The sequence below is a fragment of the Canis aureus genome, chromosome 12 (genome assembly GCF_053574225.1).
Source record: "Canis aureus isolate CA01 chromosome 12, VMU_Caureus_v.1.0, whole genome shotgun sequence".
Taxonomy (NCBI): Eukaryota; Metazoa; Chordata; class Mammalia; order Carnivora; family Canidae; genus Canis; species Canis aureus.
The window spans coordinates 27,975,143-27,999,706 of record NC_135622.1 but is presented as its reverse complement, the minus strand read 5'-3'; the positions used below and the strand labels follow the sequence as shown (position 1 = coordinate 27,999,706).

Sequence of the window (24,564 nt, the reverse complement as noted above, 5' to 3'; positions counted from 1 at the left end):
ATATGTAGAATTTAAGAAACAAAGGAATGAAGAAAACAAAAGAGATCTGCAGGAAAAACCCCAGACTCTTAACTCTAGAACAAACTGGCAGTTAGTTACCAGAGGGGAGATGGTAGGGAGATGGGTGAAATGGGTGAGGAGGATGAAGAGCACACTTGCCATGATGAGCACTGAGTAATGTATAGAATGGCTGAATCACTATGTTGTACACCTGAAACTAACACCACATTGTATGTTAACTATACCAGAATTAAAAAAAAAAAGGGAAAAAAAAAAGTTCAGTTGCCTGCAGCTGGCAAGGGGGTAAATTAAACAGTCCTGAAACAGATGCATTTGGAAGTGACAGTAGGTTGCCCTCAGGAAATAAAGTAACCTTTTGAAAATAAAACTAGGAAGAATCTGTACATAATAGATGAGATCATCTACTACAGAAGCATTTCAGCCTAAAAGATGGTAAATACAGTACATAGGAAATTTGGAGACACCCAAATCCAATTAGTATCCAAACGTATTGCATGCTTGCTAAATGCCAGGTATAGTGCAAGCACTTTAGTTATTTGATCCTCATGACAACCCTATTATCTCCACTTTATAGTGGAGGAATGGGCGGCACAGAGCAGTAAAGTGATTTGCCCTCAGTCCTAGCAAGGGAAATGGTAGAGCCAGGATTTTAATTTCAGATTGTCTGACCCCAGAGTCTATGTGCTGAAGGACTCCTCAGCTAAAACGGTAGGAGTACTTGCTCAGGAAAAGGGGGACTTAATATAGAAAAAAGGGGTGGCTTTTCAACATCGGACTGAAGGTCTTTAACATAATGTTCCTAAACTTTCCAGTAGCAAGAACCATTCTTTTTCTGTAACTGCTTCTCAAGCTGTAATGTACATATGAATCACATGGTGACCTTGTTAAAATGCAGATTCTGATTCAGTAGGTCTGGGTGGGACCAGAGACTGCAAACCGCCTGGCTTGCTGGTCTGCAGACCGCACTTTAAGGAGCCAGGCATTAGGCAGAGGGCTAGAAGGTCCTCATCATAGGAAATGGATTTGCCACTGAAAATAAAGAAACTGCTCAGATCCTTAGGCTCCCACGAGGCAGCTTCCAACTGCTGAAGCTCGTCTTTGAGTCCCCAAAGACCAAAATTTCTGGACCTGCTGAAGCTCTGATCTCTCCCCCAAGTCAGACAGCTTTTTCTTCAACTTTACCCATGGAGCCCTGTGGGATTCTTTTCTCTTGCTGAGGAGATCTGAAGACAGGGTCCCTGAGCCAGCGGCAGGGGGCGGGGGGGAGCCTATGGAGAGCAGGAGGCGGGGCAGGGTGAGTAGGCTGAGATGAGTGGCCTGGCACTCTCTTGCACCCTGGAAATGTTCACTGAGAGAACAATAATAAGGATGTACTGGAAAAGGAGTCATGCGAGCTGGGTACAGGACTAGGAAGTCTGGCGTTGGGTAGAAGGTTGACTTTGCCTCCTTGGCTGTTGTGATCGTGGCTGGTCCTCAGTATGAAGTTCTAGATGTAAGAAAGAGTTTGTGTTTTGTGAGGGCGTGGGCTGGTCAATTTTGTTGATCTGCCAAATCCATCGCAGACTATTTGTTGAATGAATGAACAAATGAAGAGCTAGGGGAAGCAGCTGCAGTGCCTGGAGTCCTTATCCTCTACCTCGTCCTTGAGATGGCTATGTGGATGACTCACGTCCTGCTGCCCACTCACTTTCTCAGCCTAAAACCACATGTCCTGGGGTGTGGTGGCAGTGAGCTGACCTCTTCCCCCCTTCTGCTACAGGATCTTCATGACACACAGTTCCTGAGTTTCCAGCCAGCTGCCTTTTCTCCCTGCTTTCCGGGTAAGAGCTGAGAAATTTGGACCTTGGAGAAAATGGGTCCCAGTTCAGGTCTCTGGAGAGGTCTTTCCAAAGAAGTGTTCAAGAACACTGGGCTGTCCTGAAGCTGGCTTGAAGGAGAACCAGAGACTTCAGGGCCATTTCTAGCTCTAAGAACTATCCCTCTGCCCCCTCTGTCTGGGTGCTAGGCCACATCACACCCAAAAGTATGAACTTAAAACCAAAGGAAAGAAACCAGGCGATGAGCAGTCAGGGAGGAGGCACATAAACTCTGGAGTGGGTAGCCTTGTCCCTCACTCCTGGGATGGGCAGAGGAATGGACTGACCCATTGTCTGAGGCAACTAAAATCTGGCTCTTTATTGCTGTGGGACACTGGCCTGCGACCAGTCTCAACCAGTGTCCCCACATCAGACATTGGCTGTCTGGGTACTTGAAAGCACCCTCCCCCTGCACTCTGTCTCTGTCTGGAACTTACCCTGGACCTGGTGAGGGCAGAGCCATGGATACTGGGTGCCCAGTTCTATTTGATGGGGAGTGGGGAAAAGTTTGAAGGCAGAGGGCAGCTACATCCACAGCAGGTGGGAAAGTGCTGGTGGTAACGGTGATGTGTGGTCCTAACTTTACTATTATTTATTATTCATTCATTATTATTGTTTATTAATTTATTCTGAACCTATTGCCTGTAGGAATTGACTACAGGTGGGTGCAAGATAGATTTCCTTTCTTGAGAAGTCTCAAGAGAACGGAGTTTTCAGTAACTCGAAGACTGGTCAGGCTACTGAATTGACTTTATTTCAATGTGCCCCTGGCTTCCTGCCTCCGCTTTTTACTCTGGGGAAACTGGAGACAATCTTGGAGTCAGGTGTCCTAGAAATGCCCTTTCTATTCCAGCAGGGTTTGAGGAGGCTTATATGTAGGCAGGAGAAACAACAGGGTAAAAACAACAAAGTTAATAAAAATAAAGAGGAAAGAAAGGGCAAGTAGATGTGTTAAGTGCAAATAAGAATTAACACCCGAGGGCATCATATTTGCCTCTGCACTTACTGACAGCCAGGGAAGAAGCACCTATGAACTTGGAGTTTTTACATGTTGCTTTATTCTCTGTGCCTCGGTTTCTCTGAGTGTAAAATAAGGTATGGCAACCTGAGGTTTATGTAGAGTGTCACATGAGATGATACACACAGACCACCTGAAGCAATGTTTGGCACTTGTAAACATCCAATCAAACAATCATAGATACTATGACCTCATTCATCTGTGACCATAGCCAAGTGGAAGGGAGTGGTGGATAGAGGCGAGATGATTTTCCTTTATTCAAAGGTTCCTACTTTCTTTTTCCTACTCCATCCAAGTCCTTTTTTTTTTTTTTTAAGGTTTTATTTATTTATTCATGAGAGACATAGAGAGGCAGAGACATAGGCAAAGGGAAAAGCAGGGTCCTTGCAGGAAGCCTGATGCGGAGCTTCATCCCTGGACCAGGATCACGCCCTGAGCCACCCAGGCGTCCCTCTATCCCAGTCCTAATGGACAGTCTCTGAAATTGCCTCGGATCCTGGTCTGGCTCCAAGATGTTCCCATTGCCACTGCAGTCCCTGCCCCTCCAAGTAGACTATTTCCCGGATACTTGGTTCATGCTCATTGAACAGTGACCTCAGATGCATTTCCTGGACTGCAAGTGTCTTTCAGGCTCAGGAAGCCTCCTTTTTCCCACTTCTGCAGGTCTAGAGGGGCTGGTGGGTCTGCTTTCCCAGCTCTCAGAAACTTAACTCCCTTGAGTTAGTGAGGGATGGAAACATCTTCCAGAAAGCTCCTGAGCCCACAGTGCCAGGTTGGTGTTTAGCAGCATATAGTAGGCTGTCTTTCTGTCTTCTTTGAAGAGGATGGGTCGGGTCCTTTGGGCTTCCAAGCTCGATGGCAGGGACTCTGATCTACCGAAGATGTCCTCTGCCCAGGCCAGTGAGCCCCCCATATGTTTTGTGCCACACACTGCCCTTCCCCCTCTGGCAGCAAGTCCCCAGGATTTTGTGGCCTCATTTTTTTTAAAGATTTATTTATTTATTCATGAGAGATAGAGAGAGAGGCAGAGACATAGGCAGAGGGAGAAGCAGGCCCCCCACAGGAAGCCCAATGTAGGACTCTATCCTGGATCCTGTGATGACGCCCTGAGCCAAAGGCAGACGCTCAACTGCTGAGCCACCCAGGTGTCCGTATGGCCTCCCATTTTTTTTAAAAGATGTATTTATTTATTTATTTATTCATGAGAGACACAGAGAAACAGAGAGGCAGAGACACAGGCAGAGGGAGAAGCAGGTTCCACACAGGGAGCCTGATGTGGGACTGGATCCTTGGTCTCCAGGATCATGCCCTGGGCTGAAGGCAGACGCTAAACAGCTGAGCCACCCAGGGATCCCGCCTCCCATTTTTTTATCAGCAGTGGGAGAAGTCTAAAAGAGCTTGGGCTGGATCATAGCTTTGACACCTTACACACACACACACACACACACACACACAGACACACACACACAGTAGGGCTTCAGCAGGTAAGGGCAGTATGAATGCTGAGGTAGCACTAGCCATGTGTGAGAACTCTAGAAGAGTTTTTTTACACACTAAGTCCTCACAATGGCCCTATCAAGTAGGAACTCTGCATTTCACCTCTACAGATGAGGGAAATTAGGCAGAGAATTTATTTGCCCTTGGTCATATGACTAGTGAATAGCAGAGGAGGTAATCTGGCTTTACAGTCTGTGTTTAATCACTAGACTGAATGGCCTAAGATCCTAAAGGGTGTGTACCAACACCTTGACTCTAATAGATAAACATTATCATTAGGATCTCTACCCTCTTTTCCAAGTTTAGTGATAAGGTCAGAACCAGTGTCATTTGTGCATGACTTGGGGGTCCTACCTTCTCTTTCCACACTGTAACTTCTCTTACAGGCAGAGTCCTACCTTTCCTCCCCTATGGGAGGATGAAGGTGTCAGGACCAAGGCAAGTCCAGGTCTCTAAGGGCTGTACCCCACTGACCCTCTCTTCCATGGTGAGGTGGCCAGGACCCACCCCAATCTCCAACTTCTCTCTCCTTGTAACCTGGTTGGCAGAGGCAGCACTCTGTTGTCCTGAGGAAGGAAAGGATCAGTCTAAAGATGTTGAGGGAATTCATCTGTAATGCAAGGGGAAGTCTCTTTGAATCTCTGCCCCAGGGCTCTCCTATTCCCTACCAACCCATTCCAAGGGGCCCGAGGGTGAACTCTCACCCTGATGGCTACTCACTGTGGCTGCCCCACCCCCTCACACAGAGGTTGTCCAGCAAGTATTTGCAAACTGGAAGGGCTAATACCACAGGCCAGAAAAAGTATGGACAAAATGAAAAAAAAAAAAAAAATCAAACAAACCACACATGCTGTGAAAAGTTTTAAGCAATTCCCTTACAAATAGCTGCTTTGAACATTGTTTTTAAATTTTTATTATTTATTTTTGAAATTCAAGTATAATTAACATACAGTGTTACATTAGTTTTAGGTGTATAATGATTCAACAATTTAACACATTACTTAGTGCTCATCATGATAAGTGTTCTCTTAATCCCCTCCACCTATTTCACACATACCTCCTCCAACCCAAAATTATTGTTTTAAGCGGCAGAACACTAAGGACCTTTGATTTAATTTTTTCATAACCTTGAAATGAACTGAAGGTGGAGGGAGGAGTACGTTTTAAGGTGCCAGGATTACATCAGAATTGCATTCTTGGGTCATTGCTCCTGGACATGCCCTTTCTGTTTCAGACATGACCTTGGGACCCAGAGCTTTGCAGTTACTCACAGAACTGCACCAGATGTTATGGGCAGGTCAGGGGATACTTACACGTAGTTTAAGCCCCCATCGATGTCCCAGACATAGCAATGGCTTATAGCATCTTTCCTTCCGGGATTCAGTGCCCTGCTACTAGAGATGGCAAAAAGGTGGGGAGTGCTCCAGAACATTCTAAGCCTGGTAAGTATTTCTAGTTGAAATTCTTCAATCTCACTACAACCCTGACAAGAAACCACGACTTTAATCTCCCGGCATGATTAGTTTTGATCTTAAGCCGCACAATAGAGTGAATGCCCCCAAATACTCAGAACAAATCTTATTAATGTCAAAACTACATTACGTACCCTGTAGGAGATCAGAAATCATTCTTTACATCAAAAGAACAGGAAAGCTTCTGGGATGCACAGAGAACGTCCCTTTACACCCTTTCCTACATCCTAAAACAAGCATTTAAAAAAAAATATATTAAGAGCAAACCGGAAGTTAGCATTCTGTGCCTACTGAACGTTCTGGTCACATTCGCACACGTTAACTCATTTAAGTCCTGCCAACAAAGTAGTCCTGCCACTGTTAACAGTTTCCATTCGTTGGCAGTGCAGTCGGAGAGATCTGGAATTTGCTCAAGGTGACACACTGCAGCAAGCAGGAGTCAGGATTTGAATCTGAAGCAGTGTCCTCCCCCACCCCCGCCCCGGCCCAGCCACCACGCAGAAAACACAGGTCTACTACGGGGAAATTAATGATCCACGGCCTTTCAGAGGTTCTGCGCCATCAACGGGGAGACAACCTGGTCCTCGTGACTCCTCGGTCTCTCTGTTCTCACCCAAGTGCATGACTGCGGGAGCAAAGCGACCACGTGAGCCTTCTCCCTACCCCCGCGAGGGCCAGTGCCTGTCTGGCCAAGGGCAAGTCACAGGTGCGCCAACGTGCCAGGACTGGATCCGGAGCCCGAGGGCTCGAGCTCCCCGGCAGCGTCACTGGACGGACGGGCGGGGACCTCGCCCAGGTGCGGCCTCCGGACGCGGCAGGTCACCAGTGCGCTCAAAGGGAAGCTGGAGACGAAGCGATCAGCACCGTGAAATGGGGCCCGCCGGGTCGGGGGGCGGGGGGGGGGTGCGGACGACCTTGGTCGCGGCCTCCATAACCCCACTGGACGGCCTCCCGCGCTAGCGCCGGGGCCCCCTACCCCTGAGCTACCCGGCGCCGCCGCACTCCGCACAGATGCCAGGGCGAGGCTGCAGAGGGGGCTGGCCCTCCCCACGTGGACCCCCTCCCCGCCGGGGGCGTGGCCGCCCGCGCGGGCCCGGCCAATGAGCGCCGCCGCTGGGCTCACCCGGTTGGGCACGCCGGCCGGTGGGGGCTGCGCCACCCGGGGGCGGGGCTCCGGAGCCGGGGCGAGGCGCGGCGGGTCACGCGGGGCGCGGCGCCGGGCTATAAGTAGCGGCCAGCGGCGCGTGCCGCCAGAGTGATGGCTGCCGGCGCGCGCTGCGTGCTGCTCCTTCTCGGCCGCTGAGGCGCCCGCGGGTGCTTCCCGGGTGGGTCGCCGAGCCCCGCCGGACCGTCCTCGGAGCCTCCGCCCGGGCCGTCGCCTCGTCGCTCACAGGTGCGTGCGTCCGTGGCTCCAGCCCCCCGCCGCTACCTGCTCCCGTCGTCTCCCGCTCGGCCCTCCGTTTCCTCTGGTGAGTGGTGGCGCCACCTTGGAAAGGCTTTCTTCTCGCTGTGGGGCCGGGCGCCAGCGCCGTGGCGCGGGACGCGGCCGGATCCTCGCTTCGTTTCTGCCCTCCTCCCTCCCCCACCCCGCCGGCCCGCCCGCCCGCCCGCCCGCGGGCCTTTTTGGCGGTCCCCGGGCGGCGCGCGCGGGAACGGCCTTTTTCCGGTTTTCGTGGGAAGGGCGCGCGCGGGCGGGCTGGGCGGCGGGCTGGGCGCGCGCCGGCCGAGGAGGTCCCCGGCGCCACGTGCCCGCCGCCTGGCGCGCCCTGCTCGGGTCGGGGCCGGGGGGCTGCGGGCGGAGGACAAGGTCTCCCCCGGCCCCCCCCCCCCCCAGCCGCGTGGGCCAGCGCGGGGCGCCACTCCGGTCCCCCAAGGGCGCGCTGCTATTGTTATTTTCTCCCCCCTCCCCCCAGGATGAACTTGCGTCCTTTCTCTTCTCCGCCATGGAATTCTCCTCGCTTTTAGCCCTCCAGAGCCAAAGAAACCCCAGACAACAGATGCCCATACGCAGCGTATAGCAGTAACTCCCCAGCTCGGTTTCTGTGCCGTAGTTTACAGTATTTAATTTTATATAATATATATTATTTATTATAGCATTTTTGATACCTCATATTCTGTTTACACATCTCGAAAGCCGCTCAGTAATTCTCTTATAATTAAAAAACAAAAAAAAACAAAAAAAGAAAACAAACCACTAGTCTAGAGAATGGCATCTACCGTGGCAACGCTGATTACCAGTACTATTGCTGCTACTGCTGCTTCTGGTCCACTGAAGGTGGACTACCTATGGATGCTGATCCTGGGCTTCATTATTGCATTTGTCTTGGCATTCTCCGTGGGAGCCAATGATGTAGCAAATTCGTTTGGTACAGCTGTGGGCTCAGGTGTAGTGACCCTCAAGCAAGCCTGCATCCTAGCTAGTATCTTTGAAACCGTGGGCTCCGCCCTACTGGGGGCCAAAGTGAGCGAAACCATCAGGAAGGGCTTGATCGACGTGGAGATGTACAACTCGACCCAACAGCTGTTGATGGCCGGCTCCGTCAGTGCGATGTTTGGTAAGTTCTTTTTATGTATTGCCCCTTAGGGGTGGGTGAGCAAATGGGTAGGTAGTTCCATTTCTGGGCTCTCCTTTTCAGATTTTTTTTTCTTCAGAACGTACTGCAGTCCTAGGAATTTTGTCATTTAATGAGACTTGCCTGTGTTTCAGGTTCTGCTGTGTGGCAACTAGTGGCTTCGTTTTTGAAGCTTCCCATTTCTGGAACCCATTGTATTGTTGGTGCAACCATTGGTTTCTCTCTTGTGGCAAAAGGGCAGGAGGGTGTCAAGTGGTCTGAACTGATAAAAATTGGTATGTTTAATTCTAAATGGTTTTTAAATTGTATTTTTTATTGGAGGGTTTTAAAATTTTTATTCTTGTTATGTGCTACCATGGCATTATGTCAAATATATGGTGTAAAATGGAGGGATAGGAAGTTTTGAAGATACAATATTAAAATTTAAAGTGGGTTTTTTCTTTTGGTTTCTGATTTTCATTAGTTGACTTTTTTTTTTTTTTGTTAAATGTGTTCTGTTCCAGTGATGTCTTGGTTCATCTCTCCACTGCTTTCTGGTATTATGTCTGGAATTTTATTCTTCCTTGTTCGTGCATTCATCCTCCGTAAGGTAATCTTTCACCTCTTTTATGACCTTTGATGGGATTCAGACTGCTGGCATTCTTGCAGATATGATTGGTATGGGTTTGGAAAATTAAAAAATTTATGTTCGGTATATGTCTTATATGTTGCTGAGTTCTCTCAAAGAAACAAGTTTTCAATAATCAAGAATGCATTCAGGAACGGAAAATTGAATGAGTACTCTGGTGTGCCAAGTAATAGGAGAAGCTGGGAATGAAAAAATAAGGAAATTTATTCAGGGTGGCTTTGTACAGGTGTTTGCAGATGATTGCTTTACCTAAACCATCATATACAATCCAGTTTGACTTATAAGCTTGAGGTTCAGTGAGTCACAATGTCTCTTGTGGCTTTTTTTTTTTTTTTTTTTTTTTTTAGCTAATAGTTAAATTGAGTAGTTTGGGTCTCCAGGTAGTTAGTTTTGATTATCCTAACCAGTTTATAAGTTTCTAGGTGGGGACTCAGTCTCTCACAGTGACTTGAGTAATTTCTTAGACTAGGTAAAAAGAGCCAGTAAAGGTAGTTTTTGGTTTGTTTTGTTTTTCTTGGCAAAAAAAAAAAAAATTCCAGATAGTCATTTAATTTCCTGCCCCATTTGAAAATCCCTTTTGAGTGACCCAATAGCATTTCTTTTATCAAGAAGTCTGATGCTGGCTCCAAAATGTAGACAACAAGGGATGTTGTTGCTGGACTGAGTTACTTACTGAATAAGAATAAATGCATTTTTCTCAGGAAACAAAGTTGTCCTTTTTCTGAGGTGAATAGCTCTTAACGGTCCATTGTAAGTTCTTAAAAATGCTCCTAAACTGTAGAAATCTGAGTGAAGGGAGATAGGTAGCTTAATCCCAAGGGGTAAGAATATATTCAGACCCACTTGTTTGGACTAGTTGTAAGCTGCTGTAGGGAAGGGTTTGTACCTCTAGAAATAATGACTGATAAGTTGATTCATGAATCACTCTTCCTATGGCCTGAGTCTGGCAGAGTATAGCAGTTGAATACTTGGAAAATTTGAAACGTGTAGTTGGTTGTAATTCGAGAGTAAATAGTTCATTGTTACTAATGGATTAGAAGTTTGGTATTGTTCTACTTCGGAAACAAGTGTGATGAGCACCTACCCTCTCAATCCCCACAACTGCCGTACCATATAACATGATTCTTAGATTTGAGGCTTACCAGTAGTCATAGGTCAGATTTTTCAATGTTCTTATTGTAGCCATATAGCCTGCTCCATACTAGAGAACCAGGAGAATTAATAGGATCCCCTGTTAGGGATTCCTGCTTTATAAAAGTTTTACACTGCGTCTTTGTTGATTATTGGGAAGCAGATTGTTCTGATTCTGGGGAGGCTTTGTGTATTACAAGACAAAACAAACTTGTCTTCTTTTTTGGAGGGATAATGATGGTGCTCAGAGATGTGAAGAGGGATTTTTAGTGCCCAGGATTTCTCATTTGAGAAATGCATGGCAGGTATTTTTTTACCCACAATTGAGAGCTTAAGTTAAATATGTTAACTTCTTAACTATGTATTATTCATGTGGGAATGAGAATGGACATGATCAAGAATGATTGGAATAGTGTTTAAAACGATATTGATTTTGAGGAACTTCTTTATCTCCAAACCCCCCTTTCCTTGTCATGGCCCAATCTATCAGTGAGTTTTTAGGTGATGAATGTGAATAGTTCTGATTACTGTTAGATTATAAATCCCAAGAAAAAAACAACTTTATGCTAGTAAGCTAAAGTCTGAATATTTGACCATTTAGATGCTTTCCAACTTAAGATTTTATTTGGGGAATTAATATTAAAATTGATTTTTCAAAATTTTCTGTTTTTTGAATGTCTGTTCAAGGGTATTGGGTAGTCTAGTAGTAGGAAAAACCAGAAAGGAGGTGAGGTACTTCTCCTTAAGGACTGGGGGGCAGTAAACAAGAAATAGGGGAAAAGGGAAAGTTTTCCTGTGGAGTATTTAAATGCTAGTCAGAGAAAACTGGGTTCTTCAGCATTCTCCCTTTTGTTAAGAATCCCATTAAATCTAGGACATCTTTTCAAACTCAGAGGAGCCTTTTTCTTTAGACAAAGGCTTGTGGAAACATCCAGTATGTAAACAATGGGCTAGTCTGGTTGAAGACAGGGAGTTATGAAGATCTTCTTTTCACATCGCACATAACTGGATGATGAGATATTTACATTATTTCCAGGTAAAGTTTCAGGTGCATGTCAGATGGGTCATACAGTAATAAAAAATACTCTAAAGTTGTTAGCTGTGGTTATCTCTTGTGTGGGACAGAGACGAGTCGGGAGGAAGCAAAAGGGAGGACACAGTTTGTTTTATCCCCTCCCCTCCCAGCCAATTTATTATCTTAGCCTTTTTTTGTTTTTTTTTTTTTTTAAGATTTTATTTATTTATTCATGAGCGACAGACACATAGAGGCAAAGACATAGGAGGGAGAAGCAGGCTCCCTGTGGGGAGATCAGTGTGGGACTCAATCAGGGATCCCGGGATCACGCCCTGAGCCCAACGCAGATGCTCAACCATCGCTGAGCCACCCAGGCGTCACTGAACTTAGCCTTTTTTAAAATTATGAGCCTGTGTTTCATAATAAACCATAGTAGTATCATTCATTCCCTACCTTCCCCCCAACTAATTAATTATTGGCTACCTTCAGGGAATATATAATTGGGCTATATAGAAAAACAAAACATAAGCTACTGCCGACTCTTATTAATTTGATTCAGTACCATATTACCTAAAAGTATTTGAAAATCTGTTAAGGGATGCCTGGGTGGCTCAGTGGTTGAGTATCTGCCTTCGGCTCCGGTGATCCTGGAGTCTGGGCATCAAGTCCTACATCAAGCTCCCTGCAAGGAGCCTGCTTCTCCCTCTGCCTATGTTTCTTCCTCTCTCTGTGTGTGTCTCATGAATAAATAAATCTTAAAAAAAAAATCAGTTGAGAGGTCCCTATATAATGTTTATAGAACCCTAACAGGTTTTGGCTTTGGGGGGCTTTTAAAACCATGGATAGTTCTTAGAAGAAAAATGCATGTACGCATCAAATTTATAACTTTATTGACTGTCCTTGGAGTGTGATCCACCCTGTTGAGTTATTCCAGGATTCTTAACAGTTTCTAGGTATAGAATAGTTATTGGGCATAAGCTATTTTTATTTTACTTTCCTATTTGTAGCATTTATTTGTTTGTATATTTATTTATATATTATATATGTATATTTAAAGTATGGCTACCTAAAATTCAAAGTGGTTTTCTGGTTTTCATTGCTAAAGTATGGAAGCTAAAATTCAAAGTGGTTTTCTGTGAGGGCTCATTTCTACTGATTTGGAACAGCATCTTCTGTTGAGTGCATCTCTGGCCTCTACCTCCCTCGTCCTAATGTCCGATTACCCTAATCAGAAGCTTTATTTATTTATTTTTTAAATATTTTTTTTTTTTAAGATTTTATTTATCCATGAAAGACACAGAGACAGAGACACAGACAGAGGGAGAATCAGGCTCTATGCAAGGAGCCCGATGTGGGACTCGATCCCGGGTCTCCAGCATCACGCCCTGAGCCGAAGGAAGAGGCTCAACCGCTGAGCCACCCAGGTGTCCCAAGATTTTTTTTTTTTTTTTAAAGGTTTTACTTATTTACTCCTGAGAGAGACAGAGAGAGAGAGAGAGAGAGGCAGAGACACAGGCAGAGGGAGAAGCAGGCTTCATGCAGGGAGCCTGACATGGGACTTGATCCTGACATGGGACTTGATCCCCGGTCTCCAGGATCCCGCCCTGGGCCGAAGGCAGTACTAAACTGCTGAGCCACCAGGGCTGCCCAAAAGATTTTATTTTTAAATACTCTCTGTGCCCATTGTGGGGCTTGAATTCACAACTCTGAGATCAAGAGTCACATGCTCCACCGACTGAGCCAGCCATCCGTCCCTAGTCAGAAGATTTAGAATCACTTTGGGTCTTTTTCTCAAGATTTTCTTTTGGATTGTGATCAAGACAACATTAAACCTTTGGATAACATCTTCAAAGTTTAGTCTTTCTGTATATTCAAATCTGTGTTCTCTTGAAGTGATTGATTTTAGTGTTTTCCTGTAGAATTATTACACATTTGTTGTAAGTGGAACTCTTCTTACTTCTAGTCACACTGGCCTTGCAATTCCTTAAACATTTTGAGTTTTTGCCTCAGGGCTTTTGTACTTGCTGATATCTCTGTCTGGAACATTCTCTCCCTCCCCCCCAAAGTGGCTTGCTTTTTTTTTTTTTTTTCCACCCTTAGGTATGTACAGAGTTTGTTGACTTAACCACCTATGTCTTTGTACCCCTCATAGTCCTAGTGTGCGTCTCCTTCCATCACTTCCCCTTATCCTTTATTTTCTTCATAATATTTATTGCTACTTTATTCTGTACTGGAATGTAAATGTAAGTTCTCTGAGGGCAGGAATTTTGTCTCATTTATTCCCATATTTTAGTGCCCAGGATAGTGTTCTACAACAGTCTGTTTTTTTTTTTTTCAACAGTCTTGTTTAATGAAGAGGAGACTTAGTGTACAGTTGATTTTTTTTTTTTTAATTTATTTATTTTGATAGAGAGAGAGAGAGAGAGGCAGAGACACAGGCAGAGGAAGAAGCAGGCTCCATGCACCGGGAGCCTGACGTGGGATTCGATCCCGGATCTCCAGGATCGCGCCCTGGGCCAAAGGCAGGCGCCAAACCACTGCGCCACCCAGGGATCCCTGTACAGTTGATTTTTATCTTTGCACTTTGATAAACATTAATAATGGCATGTTTATTGATGTCTAGAAAAGATGGTTGCAGGTAAATTCTGCATGTTTTGGTTTTAAGAAATCTTTGCAGACATGGTGAGAAATGTCCTAACACCTCAGTCTATTTCTTTCTTTTTAAAAATTTTATTTAAATTCAATTTTGCCACCATATAGTATGACATTCAGTGCTCATCTAATCATGTGCCCTCCACAGTGCCTGTCATCGTTTCTGATTCCCCCCACCCACCTCCCCTCATAGTCTATTTCTTGACATCTTTTACAAACGTATAGTACTTCTCAGATGGATGTTCAGATTTACATCTGGATATCAGGTACCTTAGAACAGTGGGTCATGGGAATCCCTGGGTGGCTTAGCAGTTTAGCGCCTGCCTTTGGCCCAGGGCGTGATCCTGGAGTCCCGGGATCAAGTCCTATGTTGGGCTCCCTGCATGGAGCCTGCTTCTCCCTCTGCCTGTGTCTCTGCCTCTCTCCCTCTGTGTCTCTCATGAATAAATAAATAAAATCTTTAAAAAACAAAAAAACAAAAACAGTGGGTCATGAAACTGATTGAGATATTCCCAGTCATTGGTATAGGTAGCCTTGTTAGAAATAGCACCCCCTCCCCCCAATAATTAAAAAGAAAAACAAGTAGAAACTTAAATTTAGGTAGATGTAAAAGATGAGATCAGCCTTGGTAGGGAGACTTCCAGGAACAAGGCCAATTGGGTTTTTCCTACTATTATGGAGGCCATTAACTGGCACTATAATTCTTGAATCTACCCTTTTACAAGGTTCTGTGGAAATAACTAACACCTTTTAAGGTATTGATCATCATGATTTTTTACAGGCAGATCCAGTTCCTAATGGTTTGCGAGCTTTGCCAGTTTTCTATGCTTGCACAGTTGGAATAAACCTTTTTTCCATCATGTATACTGGAGCACCTTGTAAGTACATATCAAAATATTTAAATGTGAATTTAAAGTTGTTTATAAAACTTGCATTAAATGCCCAATTTACCCCTTTTTGCTTTACAGGGCTGAAATCTCCTAGAAGGTGGCTGGCCTGCGCCCATTTCAGAAGGCTGCAGGCTAGTGTATGCTGAGTTAACCTAGATAGTTTTTCAACCAAAGAGACCTGCTCAGATTCTAAATCACTACAGACCTTTACTCTTTAGTCTTCACAGGATCCACCGATAATATGATCTTCTCCCTCCCTTTTTCCTATCTATTATGCTAAAAAATACTGGAATTATACTGACCTCGACTACTGACTACTGAAGAGTCATTAGTTATATTTGGTCTTCAATAATCGGTCATTTAGGACTGGTTTGCTGGATATTCTCATTTTTCTCTCCCAAATGGAGCTACTTTGGTTTCTAAGCACTAAATTTACTTCCTGAATCTGCTTGAATAAGAAGAGTTGGGATGTTTAACAACTGGTCTAAGTACACTTGGAAGAAGAATTTTTGCAGCTATGAGGAAATAATTTGTGAGGATATAAAGATTGAAATGATTACTTTTATTTTGGGACTAAGGCAAAGTATGGATTAAATTATACATGTTTAATTTAGCAACTGAAAAAGATCAATCACTTGTAACAGATCAGGACAGTACATGCTTTGATCAGTTCAGTTTTGCTCCCTAGGGTCATTTGACTTGATGGTCAAGTCAGTGACTTTAGATCTTTTGATTGTGACCCACTGGAAAAAATACATTGTACATTGCTACCCAAGACACACGTGTAGAGACAGAGAGGAGGGAAAAACAAAATAGTATTTTTTTTTAAGGATTTATTTATTTATTCACGAGAGACACAGGAGAGAGGCAGAGACCTAGGCAGAGGAAGAAGCAGGCTCCATGCAGGAAGCCCGATGTGGGACTCGATCCTGAGATTCCAGGATCACATCCTGGGCTGAAGGCAGATGCTCAACTGCTCAGCCACCCAGGCATCCCAACAGAATAGTATTTTGAAGCTACTTACCCTCACGATATGCTGTATACTCCTATTTTCAGACAGTTCTCTAGCTTTTTTTAATGCTCATTGGGGCCCACTAAATTGATCACTTTTCTAACTAATAGATTATAACTTGCTTCTTAAACTTCACTGAAGTAATAAGTCACCAAAAATGGAATTAGCTAAGTATTTTTAACCTTGTCTTTAATTTTAGAATAATTAGGAAAGAAAATGGACAACTTTATGAGAATATTGATCCTACTTAGGAGATAAAGATTCCTTAACCAAATGGTACAGGCAAAGAAAAACTTGGATGCTACATTTCTTTTGTTTTAAATTGACTGCTTCGTGCTAAACTAAAAAAGTCTTGTGAGGCTCTGAGCACTGATGTTTTAACTGGTAGAGCAAAGCTCATAGTTCAGTGAAATCAGAAACGTAAACTTTCAATTGTTTTTGAAGAAGGAACTTGGAACATTTTCTGTTCTTTGTGGATCATTTACAAGAAAAATTTCCCCTCTTATTTTGAAACCCTTTTGGACTTTGAATATAGGCAAATTTAAATTGTGATAGAGATTTATTAAATTTCATGTATATTTTAGTTTGTGTGACTAATCACATGGTTAGAATTGATAGGAATTAAAATGGAAAGATTTATAGTCACTATAGAACCTTTAGTTTTGAAGAGACTATAATTTATATCTGATTTTTAAATATCAATCATTGGGACAATAGATTTTCCATTTTATAAGTAATTTAATTCCTAATCAGAATAAAAAGCAAAAGAACTGCAGGTAGCCAAGCTATTCTTGGATGAACTATAGATTATTATAACATCTTTTAGGCTTAATAGAATTCTATAGTGCGTTGCTTCTGTCATTAGTCTAGGCTAGTAGCTTGGAGTCTGTTGGCATTTGAGTCATAAGCAGGTGAGGAATGATACTAATGATCCCAAAGTCAGGTGAAAAGTAGGCAAGTCTCTAAGATAGGGCTTGTTAATGAAATTACCACTAAACTATTTTCTTTTTGTGAAAGATAGCCCTTTGAACTATTCTTATCTTTTGATAGATAATATTCTGGTTTTCTGTATCTTAGTTTGATAATGTCTCCTAAGAGATAATCTCGTTAAAGGATTTTACTGGAGGGTAATACAATGGATGTGATAACTTCCACAGAGAATTCTGTCAGTATGACAAATTTGACTCTTGGGGACCCTTTCTTTTTTAACATCAAAATCTGTATGTGCAAACATAATGTGTGGCAGCTACCATCTGGAGTTTAGGGAGTGGAACACTTCCATTTTTTTTTTCCATAGCTAGTTGCAGATCCTCAGTATAGTGATCCTTATTCTCTACTAAGCAAAGAAAGGAAAAGAGCTAGTTTTCGAAGGAGGTTGGGATACTTGAATCTAACAGGTGTGGAGAGTGGGCCAGAGGTGGAGGTGTGGGTTTCAGATGACCATGGGATTTTTCTCCCCTCCTGAATTTGTGTAGTCATTAGCACTATAAACCCTGTGGACCTAAGGCTGGTAGCAGTTAGAAAAGGGTGATGGGCTGGCTTGGGGAACCCCAGAGTCCCCAGAGGAGGGTTTACACATTGTTGCAGGGGGCTGTTGCCCTGGGGTTTTCAAGATGCACCATTTTATCTCCTAGTGCTGGGCTTTGACAAACTTCCTCTGTGGGGCACCATCCTCATCTCGGTGGGTTGTGCAGTTTTCTGTGCCCTTATCGTCTGGTTCTTTGTATGTCCCAGGATGAAGAGAAAAATTGAACGTAAGTACCAAATTGTGACAGATCATTTTAACTAGCAATGTGCTTGTTTCTTCTTGTGTGATCACTTAATAAAAATCCACTATTTGGATAGATTGGCAAAGTCAAAATTTTAAATGAGATTTCAGGATATGGCTTATTGTCCAAACTATTTTTGTTGACTTGTAATGACCTGAGATCTAGTCATAAAGAAATATTTGACAGTGCTGGGGACAAACTGTTTATTTAACCTACTTTTTAGTGTACCTTGACATCAGTTGCTGGTAGCAAACAGAGATGTAGCTTAACATTAATTGGGAAGTGTGAAGATATTTTAATGTGTTAATAGGGGTGTAGGTACGAAATATTGTCAAGGAGGAAACTTTGTCCTAACCTCTTCCGTGTGTAACTTCAGATTTAGACATGCAAAGCTGAGTCACATATTAATATCTGACTTTAGATTTGGCTAATTCTCAAAATTGTAGCAGAGATTGTAGAGGCAGACATTTTCTGTGTTAATGTGAGGGAATCATTAGACCATTACTGTGTGTGGTAGTAGAGTGTAATTAAATGGAATAAATTTTGTCAGTGTCTGTCTTCTTTATATCTTGTATTTATTTCCTTATTGGCTAAGATCTGTTAGAATAATCTTTTTCTGCCCTTTTCATTTGCAAATGCTTGGTTAGTGATTTCAGGTTCCTCTTCGGGAAGTGGAGGGATGCATGGACTGCAGGGGCACTAGGAAGAGTGCTGCGTCACGCAGCTGCACTGAGGTGGCTCAGAGAGGCTCTAGTCTGTGCTAGCCTGCTTGGGCCGAGCGCATGGTGGGAGTGAGGCTTACATGACTTCCTGACCTCATTTTTCCCCTGGTTTGGGAGAAGATGAGACAAATCATGCTAATGTTTTATGTCCTGGTCTGTAGCTTGGTTGTGATGCCTGAATGAACATGTAAACATACGGGCCTTGGTAGACAGAAAACGCTCCTGCCTAATCAGGGCATTTAGAACCGTAAGGCAGAACCTTAAGGCATACCTGTGTTTTACAGAGCTGGAAATTCAAGGTGGCAATCTTTACTGGCATTGAGCTGTGTTTGAGGTCATTCCTCTTTTAAAAAGAACATGAATTGGACGCAGTGTAAATTTTCAATCTCTCAGCGTCATGCTTTTGAGGTACCTTTCACCTCAGAATGGGTCAGCAGGGAACCTAGGAATGGTTTTTACCCTTGTAATACCAAAACCTTTGTTTCGTAAAGGAGAATACACAGCAAAGCCCATAAAGCCTAAAATATTTTACTGTCTGGCTCTTTACTGAAGAAGTTTCTGATTTCTGAAGCATTGCTGATTTCTTCCCAAAGGAGAGATACATGATACGGCAACTGAAGTAGATAGGGAAAATTATCCTGAATTTTCACTGAAATATATTATTTTGAGATGGATTTTTTGGGGGGAGAAGTGAGATATGAAACAAGTGAGTTTGGTCAAAACCAAATCAAAAACCCCTTTTTTTCTAGGAGAAATAAAGTCTAGTCCTTCTGAAAGCCCCTTAATGGAAAAAAAGAATAGCTTGAAAGAAGACCATGAAGAAACAAAGTTGTCTCTCAGTGATATTGAGACCAGGAATCCCATTTCTGAGGTAGGGTCTGCCACTGTGCCCCTTCGGGCTGTGGTGGAGGAGAGAACAGTTTCGTTCAAACTTGGAGACTTAGAGGAAGCTCCAGAGCGAGAGAGGCTTCCCAGCGTGGATCTGAAAGAGGAAACCAGCATAGACAGTGCCATGAACGGTGAGTGGAGTTTCTTCAGTGGGGAAAATAGAATTTTACTTGTTACTTGTACTGGTGAGGAGGCTCACTGTTTGGACCTGATGCTCTTTGTATTTAGTGTTACTGTTTTGGTCTTGGCCAGGGGCAGTGCAGTTGCCTAATGGGAACCTTGTTCAGTTCAATCAAGCCGTCAGTAACCAGATAAATTCCAGTGGCCACTATCAGTATCACACCGTGCATAAAGATTCTGGCTTATACAAAGAGCTGCTTCATAAATTACATCTTGCTAAGGTGGGAGACTGCATGGGAGACTCTGGAGACAAACCCTTGAGGCGCAACAATAGCTATACTTCCTATACCATGGCAATTTGTGGCATGCCTCTGGATTCATTCCGTGCCAAAGAAGGTGAACAGAAAGGGGAAGAAATGGAGAAGCTGACATGGCCTAACGCAGATAGCAAGAAGCGAATTCGAATGGACAGTTACACCAGTTACTGCAATGCTGTGTCTGATATTCACTCGGCATCCGAGATGGACATGAGTGTCAAGGCAGACATGGGTCTGGGTGACCGAAAAGGAAGTAGCAGCTCTCTAGAAGAATGGTATGACCAGGATAAACCAGAGGTGTCTCTCCTCTTCCAGTTCTTGCAGATCCTTACAGCTTGCTTTGGGTCATTCGCCCATGGTGGAAATGATGTCAGGTCAGTTGACTTGGAATCTCAGCATCACACTTTCTATTTTTATGTCACTTATCCCGTTTATAAGGCTATGCTGTGGCTTTGGTACTCAGACCACCCCATGGAACATAAATAGTCTAAAGAGGATGTGGTAATAGCAGTTACTGACTTAATAAAATATGCAGTAAAATTTCTTTTTTTTTTTTTTTTACCAATTGTGACTGGCACAGTTGGTAGAACACGTGACTCTTGATCACAGGGTTGTAAGTTCGAGTCCCATGTTGAGTGTAGAGATTACTTAAAAATAGTCTTTAAAAAAAATTCTTTTCCTTTAGAGATTACAAAGAATGTTACTGTAGATGATAAACACGGATATTCTTCATGGAGAGAGCTTCTTGTTTATTGAGATAGGATCCAGTTCTGTGATAGTAAATTCTGTGGACTGAGATGAAAAACTTAAAAATCACTGACCTAGGTAATGAAGTTGGAGGCTGTTAGCCTCAGTTCTGTGGTTTGTAAATTGGTCATTGGAACCTGAGTTCTAGGCTACCTGTTGGAAAATAGGCCACCAAATGCATGGGATTTTTTTCTGCGAGCAGCTTTCATTTTCTTCTGCTATGCATGTTGGGGTTCCATTTATTTCTATTGAAAGGACCATTTCCTAAATGAGCTTGACCACTTTGCTTTAAATAATCTAGTAGATCATTTAGCAAACTGGACCTTGCCGAGTTCTAGTTCTGCCTGAAAAATCATCTTTGTCCTCTTTCTTCTTTCAGCAATGCCATTGGTCCTCTGGTTGCTTTGTATCTGGTTTATGACACAGGAGATGTTTCTTCAAAAGTAGCAACACCAATATGGCTTCTGCTTTATGGTGGAGTTGGTATTTGTATTGGTCTGTGGGTTTGGGGAAGGAGAGTTATCCAGACCATGGGGAAAGATCTGACACCAATCACACCTTCTAGGTAAGTTGGTAAAGCAGATCTTAAGCTAATGCTCATTTTCTTAGGGTGTGTAATACTATGTAGTATTAACACACAATTGTTCAGCTAATGTAATCCAAGCTTGTGTAGGTTCCTGATAATTACTCTTGTTGTGAACTTTTTAGATTTTTATATATTGTCTGGCCCTTATGCATGATTTTGGTCAAATATTCATCTCTGGTGGTCTCTTAAAAATGTAACTTTTCTGAGAAAGGGGTGTGTGTGTGTGTGTGTGTGTGTAGTGAATAGCTCTGTATACTTGTCATTTATTTGTCTTAGGAGCTAAGACTGTTTATTAAATTCTTCATAATAAACATGCAGACTTTAATAATGGGCTTCCAGTAAAACTTAAAACCTCAAAACATTAAAGAAGAGGGAAGAGAGCCTGATTTAAAGTAGATTTCAGGAGCTATATAGCAAATTAAAGATGTTAGTGAAGATTTTGTCTGAGTAGAGCACAGTAAGATTGTGTTAACTTTGAGGTAGGGTTAGCTTATAAAACAAAAACAACTTCCATTCTTGACAAGTAATCTTTTTATGTCTTCAGTGGCTTCAGTATTGAATTGGCATCTGCTCTCACTGTGGTAATTGCATCAAATATTGGTCTTCCCATCAGTACAACACATTGTAAAGTAAGTGTAATGTATACGTACTGTGTCTATTGGATGGTTCTAGTAATACTTTTGTTTTTTGTTTTTAAGCGTGATACTGTGGTTTAGAAAGTTTTATGCAATTGAAGTCTTTGAAGAGTTTACAAATTTAGGACAAATGACCACAATAACGTAAAGGCTTATAATTTACAATTCCTTGGGTCAGTACTCTTATTTAAGCCAATAATGTATGTGATCCCCAAATGATGGCAAAAGTCCGTTTAGCCCATCTGTAAGGCTTACTGGGCTATTGAAGGGCAGCATGATTTATGGAAGGCATATATTCATAGCCTCTCAGAACTGAAGTACTAAGAATCTTGTTGAATTCTGAAGTTGCTTGATGGCCATATAATAACTGTAGAAAAAGGAAGAAACTGGCTTCCTTGAGGCAATTTAAGTTGGTTCGTCTCATGGAGCCTGTGAGTCATCCTTTTTCTTCTAGGGTATCTCCAGGTGATTGGCTATATGAGGTCTAATATCTGCCCCCCTCTAAAATGATGTTTGGAAAACTTGAAAATTAATTTATTAAAAACAGTCATTATTAAAGCAGTTGATTACATTCCAGTAGCTCAGGAAAGAGGAAGTGTTTTCATATTTTACCCCAATTAACACAGATTTAATGATTGGATTTTTATATTGCCTCCATCTTCCCATGAGTAATCTGTTTCTTAACCTGTTACAGACCATCTTTCATGGAATCTGTCTCATCCAGCAGACTGGGGCGCCTTACCTATGTAGGGTCATATGTCTGTTACCAAAATATCATTGGCCTTTACTAACCAGTTTCCTTGATACCCCTTTCTCTGCTAGGTGGGATCTGTTGTATCCGTTGGCTGGCTCCGATCCAAAAAGGCTGTTGACTGGCGACTCTTCCGCAACATTTTTATGGCTTGGTTTGTCACGGTCCCCATTTCTGGGATTATAAGTGCTGCTATTATGGCACTCTTCAAATATGTCATCCTCAGAGCTAAAGCTATTTGAGATTAAAATTCATGTCAATGTTTGGGGCCACCTTACACATTCCTGCTCCTTTGAAGAAGGATCACAGTGTTACAGAAGACCGACAAGAGTCTTTTTAAAGTTTGGGAGCTGTGGGAGGGAAGTGTTACTTGTGCTATAATTGCTTTTGTGCTAAATATGACTTGTCTCAAACTTAGCTATGTAAAATAGCCAGGTTTCCACTGGTTCCTATTGAGGTCCCTTTTCCTTCTGGGCTGTGAATTCCTGTACATAATTCTCTACTTTTTGTATCAGGCTTCAATTCCATTATGTTTTAATGTTGTCTCTGAAGAAAACTTTTTTTTTTTTTTTAAACAACCATTCAGAGCCATTTGACAATGTGCTCTGTTTTGGTGGTTTCACCAGCTTCTGCCCTAACATGCACAGGGACTTAACAACAGAAACATAACTGAAGCTTCCCTTGTAGTCTCTTAGAGAAATAGAGCCATTTGTACTCTGCCCTCCTGTCGGTAGTGGCAGGTTCCATTGGCATATGTGGGAACTTCTTAGAGGGACGAGGTTCTTTGGACACTGAAAATTTAAGTTAGTAGTAACTTCTTTGCAAGCAGTTCATTGACTATTATTGCTAAAAAGAAGTAGGAAGAAAAAGCCTTCTGGCAGTCTGGGTTATTTAAGAGTTCCGGCAGTGTGGGATGGATGAATGGAGTGGAATATGAACTTTGGACAAGTTAAATGGGACAGCCTTCCATGTTCATCTGTCTACCTCTTAACTGAATAAAAAAGCCTACAATTTCTAGAAAATTTTGTCCTCATGGTTTTTGTTCTTATTTGAAGCATATGGACTCCAAATGAATTAGCCCTAGGCCATTTTTAGGAGAATGTGAATATCTTAAATGGGAACTACCGACCCACTTAAGTTTCCCCCCACTCCTCCTTGTTAAGTTTGTGATCACAGCATATATATATATATATATATATTCGACTGTTGTAGCCTTTTGGCATTTTTCCTTGTAATAGCACAGTCTAGATACTTTCATGTTAGCATGTATAAATCTACTCATTGTTTGATAGCCACAAAGTTTTCCTGTTTGAATGGTCTGTTTTACCAGATCCTTTAGAGTGTTCCTAGCTTTGCTGTTATGAAGGATGTTATGAAGGATACACACATGGGGGTGTGTGTATGTGTATAGAGCTCAACTTATTTAAAAATTCTGTGTTGGGTTGAGTCTTTTTTTTTTAAGATTTTATTTATTTATTCGTGAGAGAGACAGAGAGAGAGGCAGAAACATAGGCAGAGGGAGAAGCAGGCTCCCTGCGAGGAGCCCAATGTGGAATTCGGTCCCAGGACCTTGGAATCATGACCCTGAGCTGAAGGCAGACGTTTAACCACTGAACCACCCAGGTGTCCCGGGTTCTTGAGTCTCATTCCTTTATCAGAACAGTTTATGAAAAATGCTTTGCTTTGCAAACTAGGTTGAAAGTTCCTGTCCTGAGAGTTGTGCTTTAAGAAGAGCTTTTGAGAAGCCACACTGTACTGCATAAAGCTATGCCTGCCTGACTTAATGCCTGAGAGAGAGATTAGATCACTGGTTGGGTACATGCCATAGACTTGCTGAGTCAGTATTCACCATTTAAGGTCAGACACTGGGCTAAGCTTTTCATCTACATTTAACTCTCAGGACCTCTTTGAGTAGGTCTTTTACAGGTGATAGAACCGGCCTGGGGAGCTCTATCTTGCCTAGTATTACATGTTAGCAGAGAATGGACATCAGTTGTAGCCTTTGGGGCTGGTGGAATGTAGCCTTGTGACTTTTATTTGAGGAAGGAGGGAGGGGGCCCTGTATGGTAAAGAGAACTTAGCATTAATCCCTGAACTGAAGGTTTTGGGGGAGACACTCCTCTTAGTTTTGGTATTAGCTTTCTTTCCTCGTGACCTGACACAAGCCTCGATCCAGTTTTCCTGTGATGAAATGAACTCTCTTGAGCATTTTCTCCTTGGCTTGGGAGAGAATAGCTGAGAAAATACTTGAATCAAGGATGTGT

At 43.0% G+C, this 24,564-nt stretch overlaps 1 protein-coding gene and 1 long non-coding RNA gene across 3 annotated transcripts; one reads left to right on the top strand and one right to left on the bottom strand.

Annotated features, from left to right (window-relative positions):
• Nucleotides 1-3,167: 3,167 nt before the first annotated feature.
• Nucleotides 3,168-7,440, bottom strand: LOC144280846 (uncharacterized). The gene is made up of 2 exons (XR_013349250.1): nt 5,113-7,440; nt 3,168-4,958 (listed from the first exon to the last, which is right to left on the bottom strand). It is a non-coding gene; the product is annotated as an uncharacterized LOC144280846 (long non-coding RNA).
• SLC20A1 (solute carrier family 20 member 1) lies at nt 7,112-23,322 on the top strand. 2 transcript variants are annotated; one of them, XM_077843276.1, is made up of 11 exons: nt 7,112-7,257; nt 7,778-8,419; nt 8,572-8,712; nt 8,941-9,026; nt 14,645-14,741; nt 17,400-17,519; nt 19,006-19,275; nt 19,397-19,955; nt 20,708-20,893; nt 21,459-21,543; nt 22,372-23,322. In XM_077843276.1, the coding sequence occupies exons 2-11, from the start codon at nt 8,071-8,073 to the stop codon at nt 22,540-22,542; spliced, it is 2,064 nt and encodes a 687-aa protein (XP_077699402.1). In that variant the 5' UTR covers nt 7,112-7,257; nt 7,778-8,070; the 3' UTR covers nt 22,543-23,322. The 2 variants fall into 2 exon arrangements, with proteins under 2 accessions (XP_077699402.1, XP_077699401.1); XM_077843275.1 differs by having other exon boundaries at nt 7,123-7,333.
• The last annotated feature ends 1,242 nt before the right edge of the window (nt 23,323-24,564 follow it).

Excerpts from the sequence above, each read along its gene's own strand:
- SLC20A1 (XM_077843276.1), top strand. The coding sequence starts at position 8,071 with ATGGCATCTACCGTGGCAACGCTGATTACCAGTACTATTGCTGCTACT. Across the intron at positions 8,713-8,940 it reads GTCTGAACTGATAAAAATTG|TGATGTCTTGGTTCATCTCT; the intron begins GTATGTTTAATT and ends GTTCTGTTCCAG. Across the intron at positions 9,027-14,644 it reads GTGCATTCATCCTCCGTAAG|GCAGATCCAGTTCCTAATGG; the intron begins GTAATCTTTCAC and ends GATTTTTTACAG.